The 12,563-nt window shown below is 38.4% G+C and overlaps 1 protein-coding gene across 2 annotated transcripts in view; it reads left to right on the top strand.

The window, feature by feature from the left end:
• The window catches only part of LIN7A (lin-7 homolog A, crumbs cell polarity complex component), a 50,120-nt gene extending 41,709 nt beyond the window's left edge, over window positions 1-8,411 (top strand). Inside the window, exons 5-6 of one of the 2 annotated variants that reach the window (XM_074870666.1) lie at window positions 4,573-4,781; window positions 6,358-8,411. In XM_074870666.1, the coding sequence (XP_074726767.1) occupies window positions 4,573-4,781; window positions 6,358-6,400 (252 nt within the window). In that variant the 3' untranslated portion in view covers window positions 6,401-8,411. Of the gene's footprint in view, window positions 1-4,572; window positions 4,786-6,357 lie in introns of both variants that reach the window. The other variant, XM_074870667.1, reaches the window with a different exon arrangement.
• Window positions 8,412-12,563: the final 4,152 nt, after the last annotated feature.

The raw sequence follows: 12,563 nt of genomic DNA, 5'->3' as shown, positions 1-12,563 counted from the left end.
CCATGTTGTCATCTGTTTTTCTCAACAATAGCTATTTCCTTTCTCTTGAAACAAAATATCAGTGCAACACTTCAGACAGACTTTTTACTACTTATTCTATCAACCATCATGTTCTCAAAAGAGAAATAATAGATCTGGAAGCTTGCTTGCCCCAGTATACAGTGAGAAAGTAATGATACAAAACAAAGAAGAAAACCCACTGAAAAGATTATTTAGTCTCAAGGAAAAAGAAAACAACTGAACATTTAATAAAGTAAATTGCCTGAACATCGTTGATTGGAAGTAGATCAAGTAATTTTGTTGTTGTTCAGCATTTCTTTCAACAGATGAATAAAAAGGTGGATAAAAAGAGTTTCTATGCACTAATTGATGGATGGTTTTTGAAAAATCCTTTTCCTGTCAACAGTGTCTAGCCAGATACTGGGGAGGAAAGTGGTGACTTTCAGATGTCAAGATATATTGAATCTGATTCTGTTGTCACCTCTGTTTCATGGTACTCTGTTCAAAAAATTCCATGAATGTGTTCTAGAATATATATTAAGCTAATGTAGCAAAAAACCACAATAAAAATTTCCCAATTGCATGTAGGCACACAAAAAAGTTGATTCAGAGATGCAACTAAAATATTTTTGTGTTCAGAGTCTAAACAACAGAATTTGAAGTTTGAATTGCAGTTGCATACTTGAAATAATTCCTATGAGCAACTGTTCATACACCAATCTCGGGCTGAATTAAGCCCATACAAAATAATTTGTAAAAAGGCAAAAATTATAGAAGTGGTAATTTGTTTGCAGACAGCTTGAGACAGGACGAAATAGGTCTAAATTTAACATTGTTCACTGGGACTAGTTCACTCCGTGCTTCTCTCAATTTAGCTGAAGAAAAGCAAATAATATACAGTATGTACAAAACAACAGACAGCTCAGCAGTGGAACATAAAATTAAAATGAAGTATCTGTAACTTGTTTGTGCTCAGAAGTTGGTGGTTATCCAACTTTATAATTATCAACATAAAATTAGAGCTGTGTGTTCAGAATTCAGATTTGTTATCCCAGCATGACTGGGATGAATGTTCCTTGAGCTGTTTCACCGGACGTTAAAAAAGTGTTTTCTCATTATGCTGGGGATTTTGTTACATAGTTTTGTCCCACACCCCCTAAAAGTAAAAGAAAATTTAAAGCGGTAAGCCATGCAGATGGCTCAGCAAAGGCACTTGCTGGTGGCTGTTCATATCTGGCAAAGATTCTGCATTTGTCAAATACCTGGTGTGAGTCAGATACAGAAAGGGATACAAAATAGGTTTATAATGGCAAATTTCTCACCCAAGCATTTGCTTATAGATATCTAATAGAAATATTATTCTTGGTTTCTCAACTTGTGGGGTGACAATCAGATTCTCTTTTTTGTCAGCAAGAGAGTGGGATTTTTTTCTTTCATATTCATGACAAGTCTGTGAGCCTGGATACAGTAATGGTTGGTGTTTCCTCACACCATATCTGCAGTTCTTTCAACTGTTCTTGTCTCTACAGTACTTGCATCCCTTTTTTTGATGCAATGTGCCAATGCAATAAGGGAAGTACAGACATAAGTATATATAAATACAAGTAATCTAAAATTACTTATTAAATAAAGATACACATTCCAAAACGAATTTATTAAATCCCATGTTTGGTGGGTGGTTCTAAAGTAACATGAGTGTCAGATCCTTGCAACATCCCCAACCAGTGTAATCCAGTCAGCAAAATCCCTTGTGCAGGCATGACCGATACCAGCAGGAGTCCTTCGCCAGCACAGTCTCAAGAGTCTGCAGTGGCAGAATAATTCAAACCGCAAAACAACTTCCTTTGTTGGTATAAGCTCTTTTCCCTATTCCAAGGGGCTCTGCTATTTCAGTGGTGCAGTTACCACTATGCAGGTGAAGCATTTGTAATGCCTTGGAAATACAAGTGCAAGTGGCAAAGATGACATTAAGAGCAAGTATAGCAGTCATATTAATAGCATCTGAAAACTGTAGTTGTTAAGACCTGAGTTAGGTATGTTTGAAGAGTAGGATCTGTATCTAGCAGCACTATGTTTTACTTTGCCTTTGTTATTTTCACCTCTTTGGTTATGGTTCAGAGCTTTAGGCTTAATTCTGTAATCATTACTATTCAAGTCAATGTGAGTTTTCCATTGACCTGGATAGCAACAAAGTCAAACCCTTCATTTCTAATTAGAAAATACTGGCTGTAAACGGAAGAGCAAAGCCGGAGGCAAATGGGAAAGAAAACAGGCAATCGTGAATTAAATGCAGTTTACTAAGCTGAGTGAAGTATTAAAGTACACCATCTTGTTATTCTCCTACAGAACAATCACAATTGCTTATTGGTGTCGGTTGGAACCATCCAATTCTTTGAAAGCAAAAGAGTATTTTAGCTATTTCATGTAGCTTGGGAGCTTGCAATTTTTGTTTGTAGCCTGTTCTAAGTTCATACTGTTCCACAGCAAAACTCATGACACCAGTCAAAAAGCAGTGAGTTATGGAAAATAGCTAGTTACAGTATGCATTAGTTACGATCACTTCTTCTAACATTGAGCAGTTATGGGGTAGGGGATGTGGGGAAGAGGTTTTAATTTGTACCTGTGACTTGTTCATTAAAGCAATTTCACAAAACACCCTGTGCATCTATAGCTTTTTATTTTAGCTCTCTTTGAAGCATTAGACGCATTCACTGTTTCTTACGCAACAACAATTTCTTCTTTTTCAAATATTTGTAAGGAAACTCTATTTTCTCCAAATTACTTTTGGGTAGCAGTGCTTGTTCAGCAGATCTATCCCAATCACAATTTCTAACAAATCTGGTAATCACAGATCATTAATTTTCTTGAAGATATTTGAATAGGAAACCTACTGGAGGAATTTCATGAACATACAGTTCAAAACCATGAAATTATTTTTTTCAACAGTTAAATGTATATTTACTTCAAGGTTTTCTCTGTTTCTGGTAATCATTTCAGCACCTAAAATGACATTCATTATTCTAAATTGCATTAATATTTTCGAAGCATCTTAACATTTCTGTAGAAACTCTTGAGTTCAATCAGTTGACCCAGACATTAAATAATTATTTCTATTAATATGTTGAAGGAGATTTAATAGGAAAAGGAAGATAAATAGCAAAGCAATAAGCTTGAATTTTGTTTTTCATATTATTTATGTAGAAGTGTATGGTGTCTTTTTGAAACTTTTAAATCATTATTTCTAGCTCATGGTGTGCCACAGCAGAAGTAATTCTTACTCACTGTTCTTGCACAGTGCTACTCAGTCAAATAGGAGAGATGAAAATAGAAAGAATTTTCTTCTGACAGTTGCTATAATGATGCTAAGTTATTCTTTCAGCATGAATTGAACTTCAAATATTTTGAATGCTGCTGCTTCTCTTTGGAAGCCTATGGGTATAGTTTCATCTTAAATAGCATAGTATACATAAGAGTTTTAAAACACAGCATGTAGTAAAACTTTGATTTATTTTATGTGGGAAGAAGATTACTTGTTTTTAAATGACATAAAATCCATGTGAAGATCTCAGTTGTGCAGGCTTTTTTTTTCTGCACAGAGATACTTTTGTTTGTTGGAATACACCCTACAACACACACGAGCAGTCATATGCCATTAGAAAATTTCTTCTTTTCTCTTAAGGTTTGGAACAATCCACATGGCTGAAAAGCACTCTGGTCAGTCCACTTAATGGTAGAAATTAAATACTCTTTTCACAGCCAAGTCACCGCTCCCTTTTGGAAATGTATTGTTTTAAACAATGTTAGCATAGAAATCAAAGCTTGAACCCCTTTGGGAATACTTTTGATTTCACAGCAGATATCATCTTACTATAAAACATTTTCCAGGAAGGGAGGAAAAATATATATTCCTTCAGCAAGAACTTAGAATGTTTCAGTTAGTGACTGGTTGCTTACAACTAACCAGATAAACACTAGTTTATTTCCAGTAGAGAACCCCTATCACATAAATGTTAAACGTGTTAGCGATGCCATTAACTCTAAGAGGGAGGTTGTCCCCGGGAGCAGCGGGCATGCTCCTTCGCCTGCAGCTCAGTGACTGCTTAATCACTACACGTCGTTCCCTGTAGGATCCAAACAGGGCCAGGGCCTGAGAAAGTAATTGCCATTTCAAACTTGCAATTTCTTCCATTTCTTACCAACATTTAAATAGGATTTTATTTTTGTACTTTGCAAACAGTTTGTTTGGGTTTTTACTGCAGAGTTTGGGGCTTTTTTAACATTACTTTTGTTTGCATAAAGCTTGTTGAGTATTTCCCCTCCTTTTCACACAGCTCAGAAATTAGGTTTGTAACGCAACCTAAACCAGATCTGGGTTATTTAAAATATGAAAATGAATACATTCCTAGCAGTGCATAAATCTTATTTAACTCAACACTTTCCCTTAATGGTTTCTTGAAAAACGTACGGTGTGGAAACTTGCTAAAACCCCTACAGCCTTTCCGTATGAAGAAGAGGACAAAGCTCTAGATTAAAGAAGCATTTTTGTATTAAATCTGTTTTCCCTGCTCCCAGAGCGTGGAAGGAGAGCACCACGAGAAAGCGGTGGAGCTGCTGAAGGCGGCTAAGGACAGCGTCAAGCTGGTGGTACGCTACACTCCCAAGGTGCTGGAGGAGATGGAGGCTCGCTTCGAAAAACTGAGAACAGCCCGGCGCCGGCAACAGCAGCAATTGCTCATTCAGCAGCAGCAACAGCAGCAAACTACACAGCAAAACCATATGTCGTAGGTGAGACAATTCATTGGTCTTCCCTAAAGCCCGCTGACGGCACCCCGCCTGGGCCGCAGCTCCCGGGGGTCCGTCAGGGCAGGGCTGGCACTGGGGCTGTCCCACCCCCAGCCAGGGGCACTGGGAGAGCCTCAGCCCCAGGCATTGGGCACCTCCCTGGAGACGGGCCCAGGACAGGATGTGGGCCTGTGAGTGGGCCTGGCTCAGTGGGGCCCATGACTGGGCTGGGCAGGGCAAGGCTGTGGGGAGCTGCAGCGTTCCTGGGGCAGGGACTGAGAGCCCCGAGGGGCTGACATGGGGTCCTGGGCTGTGGGCAGGGTGAGGGGAGCCCCGAGGAGGACAGTCAGGGGGTTGGAGGTACCCTTGGGCCCTGGAAAGCACTTAACTGTGGTGAGGATGAGGAGAGCTCATTCTTTGGTACATGTCCACATGGTCTGTCCCAATAAAAATGCATTTTGAAAATAGGTGAAAGGCCCTAACAAATACTGGAGCGAATTTCCAACTCATAACCCCAAGATCAATAGCCACTGTGCAGCTCCAGCTTACCTGAAAGCAAGACTGCTTAAGAAGTCTGTAGTTCCTGGGAATGTTTTTTAATTAAAAAACAGAGCATTTATGACAAGAATATGCTACCAGATTTAGACATAGTTTAATGTATTTTCAACTAGTCTGTTACCACTCTGCAACAGAACGTCGCGATTTGCTGCTGGTACATGAAGAAAAGTCTTCCTAGTCCCTTCCCTGTACCCAAACTTGGCTCTGTGGTTCCTCTGCAGGGAACCCACAAGTGCTAGCTTCTCATCTCCAGTTTGGTATGAAGTATTTCATTCACTCTTGACTGACATTCAATATTACAATAGCTTCCAAGAGCCTTGCAAGTTTCCCAATGTAGTCAGAACACATAGCATGTGAGGCACCGAGATTCTCCATATATGCAGTTATTCTGAAATCAGTGAGAGTTTGTGAGGTGAATACATTTATAGATACGCTCCCTTTGCCCAAATGAAATCAGGTAGGAAGCATATCCCAATGACTTCCATCCCCATCCTCCACATCTCATACCAGGTGTTCCCAAAACAGGATGTTTGTACCAGGAAAAGTCTGCAAGTGACTCAGAAAGTCCCCAGATGGTCAGAAACTGAAGCTCCCAGTGATGGTTTCATCATTATTAATGTTGACACTGACCTCTGCTGATATTTAGGGAAAAAGCCCCACCTTGTAGACTCCTTGTCCTGTGACCATCAGAATTCCAGCTTTGTTGATGCAATCAAAGGCTCTGAGTGGGATCTGAATCCCACCTCAGGGCCTCAACTCTGGCAGGAGGTATAAACAGTAGTATTTCATTAAGTAAGTTTTGGGGTTCTGTGTAAAATAGGGCCGTTGCAGGAGACAGACATACAAATGGCAGTCTCACGTGAAGTTTTTCATATTTTTAGTTACCTAAATCTTTTTATTGTTAAGTAAGGTATTTTTACTGATTTTAATTTTTTCTTTAAACTGAAAGAGACAACCAGCAACTTAATTCCTCAATTCCTTATGCTTGCTCTGAGAAATGTGTTTCTTTAATTCTAGGTTTTTCTCAAGAAAAAAAAAGCTTCGATCAAGAGTTCAGTAATCAAGCAACCAGAGCTGTACTTCAGCACTCCAGCAAAAGGAAACAACTACAGGAACACAAAACAGAATTCATCTGGAGAATGTGCAGTACAAGAATAATGTAGTTAAGACAGCCATAGGGAGGGTACCTTCATGATAAGGCTTTTCAGCACAGGGCAGTCACAGATACATTATACTATACTTCTGTGACTATTCCTAATGAGAACAGCACGATAGGTAAACCCTGTGAAACAGAGAAATCCAGGGCTTCCAAATAATGCTGTTTGATCTAATCTTGCACTCCTTACTCTGACAAATTGGCAAGTTGGCTTTCTCTAGTCATTGAAGGGTTGGTTTTAAGGAGGTCAAGATTGGCTGCTTTTGGGGACAGAACCTTTCTTTACAGTTATCTCCAGAAATAAACAACTACATCAGTTCCAAGTTTTGCCACAGACATCAAACTCGTACATCACGCTTCATGGCCACTTTGTACTATATATTGTAGAGCTGTTTTAATCTAACTTCCTGTTTATAATTTTCAATTTTCCCTCTGGAAATAGCAATTTACTATATTTATAAAGTATTCCATTTGTAGAAGCAATTGGCTTTTTACTCTTGGTGTTTCCATATATTTTATTATGCATCAACAGAGTGAGAAAGTTTTACGTCAATTTTAATTTTATTAGTAGTAAAGTTAGGGAATCCTAGAACTGTATTTTTAAACATAGCTATTGCTTGTATCTATTATAGTTACTATTCAGAAATCTATAACTGGATATATTATATATTTATTCCATAAAATATATATTGTCTGAATGTACATGTTAGAGAAGTAGGGTCTTTGCTTAGCATGTATTGCAAATGTAGTAAGCTAATGTTAGCAAAGGACCAAGCTTTGTTTGGCAGATATTACTGTGATAGCATAATCTTGGCTTTTCTGTATTCTTTAATTTATTTTTCAGTCTAATATTAATATATTTTACAGAGGAGGAAGTGTAAGTTGTTTCTTTTAAGACTCGCACATTATCAGTTAAATGAATTTGAAGTTAGAGTTCTGACTTTCTTTTTTTTAATCAAACCAAATTGGAATGTGCAAACAAAATATATAACTAAGTTCTTAAGTTTACATGTCTGCTTTTCCAAAGAAAATAGTCAAAGCTGGAAGGCTATAAGATGTCATCTACTTTCAAGAAAATAAGAAAATTGAACCCCCAAATTCTAAAAAATAATCATTTTCATCAGGCCTTCTATGCTTCATTAAAAAACACTTGGGGAGAAGGAGCTTAGGGGACAACCCTTGCATGTTGAAAACTGCAGATGATGTCAGTGAAAGTTTAGTAACATGAGGAATGTAAAAATGGTCTGAACCAGTGTTCTGGTTGTGAACTTGGAATAAAGTCAGAAACAATTAATATTTTGAAGGATCTATTCTCAAACAGAGAGAAGCAAAGCAGAACAGGGGAAATTGGCAGTATGCTAGCATATGTTAGAAACCAAATGCAGGCTAGCTAAGAGTCTTGACAGTGTTTGATTACTGTAAGTAGCCATTGAAAGGAAATTACTGTATTTTTAAAACCAAACAGCATGAATTCATCCAGAGAAGCCTCATTTTATACAGAGGAGTAATTCTATCCAGTGGTCGTTGGTGACAATATCAATTAAGACAGTGGAGTTTGAGAACTACCAGAACTAAAGATGAAATATATTGTATTGTGCTCTGCACGGTGTCTTTTTATACTTAATAAAATTGTATGTACCTATTTTAAAACTGTATTCTCAAACAGACACTGCTATTAATATTGATGGTATATAAATTGTTACTATGACTGCGTATAACTGTTCTGTATCTCATCAGTATGATTTGAATTACACCAATATCTGCATTTTCAGATACCAAGTATTCAGATTTAGTCAGCCCACTGTACTGCAATTTTCCAAACCGCCTCTCCACCTCCTCCCCTCCTCTTCCTCAAAAAATTTAGGTTTGATGGAGTGGAATGTGCTGATTAATAAATTTCAATAATAGAATGTCATTCATACAGAGAAGCATATCAAATTCATTTTCATATATTATTACTCAATAAATTATTTATACACACTAAAATTAACATTCTAGTCTTTGCCAACATTTAATGATAAGATTAAAGAAAAATAGAAGTAAAATACAACTGTCAATGAATTTGAAGTGGAAGCAGGAAGAAATAACTTTTTAAGGGCCACTTTTCATGCCCCTTGCTGATCAATAAAACATATAGCCACTTAATCACAGAATAATCTGTGTCCCTAAACCTATCATCTGCATTTAGTTGTAGACAGTGTCTTCATTTGTGATTTAAATGTCTTTGTTCCTGATGCAGTAAGGCACTTCCACACATGCATTGCTGAATTAGGACCTAAAAGAATTGCAGGGAGAACACTTTCCACATGCAGGTCTGCAGGTACTTGTGCATCATATTTTAACTGATTGGTCTCCTGGTATTTGCTGTTTCACTACACTGAATTGATATTCCTTCAGTCAACGTAGTGAGTTTTATTGCTCCCTCGTGTTTCTCTGCACTAGCAGCAAACTGAGGTAGGAGATCCAAGATGCCTTTTCTGTCTCTTTATTACAGTAACCAAAGGGGTGCCATGTGATTTTTACAAGATCTTACATCATGTTTACTTATGCCAAAGATCCAGATGCAAGATTTAATAATAATAGAGATTCAGCATTGGTGGCATTTACTTACTGAAGTTGATGGATCTGCTGTGCTAGCCATAGTTTTGCTGTTTGTGACATCTGATTTCATAGCCGTTGATAAAGTGAAAAGCTCACCAGCTTGCATTTTCTTGTTTTCCTTCTACAGTGGCAAATCGTAGATGAAAGGTTAATGAATGCACGTAAGTGAAAGGAATGACATAAAAATCTACCTGCAGTTCCCTGGTGAATAATACTGCAGACCTCTTAGTCCTATACATCATACCTTTTGTATGTATTTATCACAGCCAAGCTTCCAATCTGATTTAGGAACCTTTGGGAACTCTTGCAGAAGGCATGAAATTATATGCCACATTTGCAGAAGAAACTGCTTATTCATCTACTAACTTTAGGGATTTTAGAGTTCTAAATGAAATTAAGATCTCATGAGCAAACAAGGTTCCTAGAATAAAAAAATGCTAAACAAGGAGAAGGGTAGTTTTGCCTGCGTTTGAAATAATACAGGATTTTAAGCATAATTGCAGAATTTAGAATAGTTATTATGCTCATAGATGTATTTTATTACAGGATGAGAGACTGTTTCAGAAAGTAGCAATTCTTTCTGAATCTTTCTGAAAGTGGGATAATAAAACTAAACAAGCTCCTAATGCAGAACTGTGTCTAGAAGGAGCTAAGGGGATCCTTCCGTATATAAGCAAAGGATTATCAGCTAGAGATAGTAGTGTCCCTGCATAAGCAGTAGTGAGACCATTTCCGTATTTAGCATTCAATAAAACAAAACAAGTTTCAAACCCAGACAGTACTCTGGACCAATTCGCTAGAATGTGCTGCCTGCTGCGATACATGTCTGATGAGAAATACAGCCCATTCTGCTTAGCCAGGAGAAGGTCAGGTCGAATTAGGGATGTGTTCAGTCTTGCAAGGAGACCCAAGTCACCCTGCTTGTCCATGAAGCGAATACAGTCTAACTAGCAAAAAGATTTAGATACATGTTTGTTGGATTCATTGCCTCTACCTTCAGCTGTCTAAAAGCAAGCTGCGGAGCTTACGCTGATTGTTTTCACAGCCAACAGAGAGTTAGAGGCATCCCTTGAATGCAATTTATTCCACCTGTCTCTGACATCTATCTTAAAACAGGATAAGGCATCCCATAAAAGGGTTTATAAGCAGACCCGCTGACTAAACAGCCTGAATTACTAGCTTGAAGTAAGTAACGTCTTTAGGGCTTTTTTGCTGCTTCACTCATACACAGCTTCCTAACAAATAGATAAATATCCAGCCACCAGTGTTTGAATTCCTTAGTCTAAAATCTCTACATGCATAGCTCTGATGACTAACAGCCCTTACATGTGATTTGTTTTGTAAGGAGATTCCTGTTGCTACAGATGTCTGTTCTGAAACATTCTAAGAAACTGAAGAGCTCAGCACAGGTATTGTTAGCAAAATGCTTTGGTTGTGGTATATACAGGAGCAGACTACAAGCTGCAGTCTGTGAATGCTAATAGCAGAAGTCTGTACTGCCACCCATAACACTGGGCTAGTGTGTGTGCATTTTAAAACATCTGCAGCCAAAATGATGAACAATTGCTTTTGATTTTTGCTTACAGAGATGCACAAAAATGAAAGCCATTAAACTTCTAACGCAGGAATTTGTGATACCAAGAGTTACAGCAAAACTTGACCAGTTCTGAAATCTAGAAGCCTGCAGCTATCTAGGATTAAGTAAAAAGATTACAAAAGCAGAAGCTGTCTATAAGGGACAGTCAAAATCCAAGAGAAAAAAATCCCATCAGGATTTAATCTCTGATCTGCTTTTAATTTACTTTCTTATAGTTAGTTTCACTCTTACCAACTCATCTGACCAAAAAGGAAGCATATGACTCGGGAATTGCACTTACTTTTGTCAAAACCATAAAGATCTGATAGGGTAGATGAATACCTCTTTCATTCCTCCTTCCTTCCTCTCTCAGGCTTGGATGAAGCTGGGTTCTGTCTGCAAAAAGGTGACACCCAAACACATCACAGTGCTACAGAGTTTCCTCATTAGTCATACTACAGTTCCTCCCCATCAGCAATTCTCAGTATGTTTCCTCAAAGTGGGCATGTTTTATAGACCCACAAATTTGTTTTTATTTCAAGGAAAACTCAGTGCTAAGCCTGAAGCTGTAAATCTTGCCCAACCTTTTCATTTTGACATCCCAAATCAGATCAACTATTGCACTTGTAATAATCCAGCTGGGAGCCTGGTATTATCTTGTAAACTGGTCCAAGTAAAAACTGTATCCCAGGACTCACTTCTCTAACATTTCTGTTGAAATGAAAGAAATGTAGAAGACAAACACAAAGTATAACTTCTGAAGTACAGAGAGTAGCCAGTGCAGTGCTACAGAAAGGGGAAAATACTTCTGATTTTTCATACATGTGTGAAAACTTCTCCAGGAATATAGAATATTATTTTTCTCTAAACAAGTTACTTTTCTATGCTGGGAGGATAAGCCACTTCTCTCATAGCAGGTTTTGGTAAGAATAAGGCAAGATGCCTAGCTAAAACAAGAATGAGGAACAGCATAGGAAGAATCCTGGCTATGTTAAGGTAGCCATGAAAAATTTGTTGGGTAAGGGTTACCTCTCAGATGACAGTAACTCAGAAATACTTCTCCCACTGATGTCTCTCCTACCCTAAGTCTATTCATATGTAATCCCCCACTTTTTTGCCCCCCAAATTCCCTTTGACTAGAACACAAGTATCACCAAAAGCTATTCCAACTCTCCCACTGCAGTATTCCCCTCCCCTTCTTTCATGCAAGTTTTCTCTTAGCTGAGCAGTGACACTTCTTGTCCATGTGCAATCTCCTCAGCCAGCTATGGCATTTAGGCTTTGCCAGGTCTACCTCCTGGAGTGCTCTGCTACTTCACTTGCACTCCACATCCATTAGCTGCCCTTTCATGGCCACCATAGTCAGCTGTCTTGCTTCCCCCACACAAAATAACTACCGATGAGGAATACATCAGGAAAAGATACCTTGAGGGGGTTGAAAAATTGAAGATAGATATTGAAAAAAAAAATTGTCAGGGTACACCAAGAATGTCCACTTTTCCTGAGTAAGCTCCTTTGCAGCAGGTGATGATGTTCACCTTCATTTAGTTCCCTGCTGACAAAGCACTCTATGCGATGACGCTGACTGTGGAACAGCCATACACTGTCCTCTGGCTGAAACAACAGCTCCTTGCCTGGAACCAATGGACATCTAGACCTGCTTGAATGCATTAAACACTGAATTCACACACGTACAGTAGGTCAGTTACTGAGAACACACTGACGGCATGAGTTGTGTACAGGTGAAGAAGGTCCAGCATGTCTGGCACACCGACCCATGTCTGTCTGGGATTTTGGAGGTGGAAATGTGGAACCAACTCCTGGCAATATCCTAACAGATAGTTAGAGCCTTCAGCCATCTGGAAATTTCATCTGGAAATGTTTGTATTA

Source organism: Strix uralensis, chromosome 5, assembly GCF_047716275.1.
Source record: "Strix uralensis isolate ZFMK-TIS-50842 chromosome 5, bStrUra1, whole genome shotgun sequence".
NCBI classification, from domain to species: domain Eukaryota; kingdom Metazoa; phylum Chordata; class Aves; order Strigiformes; family Strigidae; genus Strix; species Strix uralensis.
This window is presented reverse-complemented; position numbering and strand designations above follow the sequence as displayed.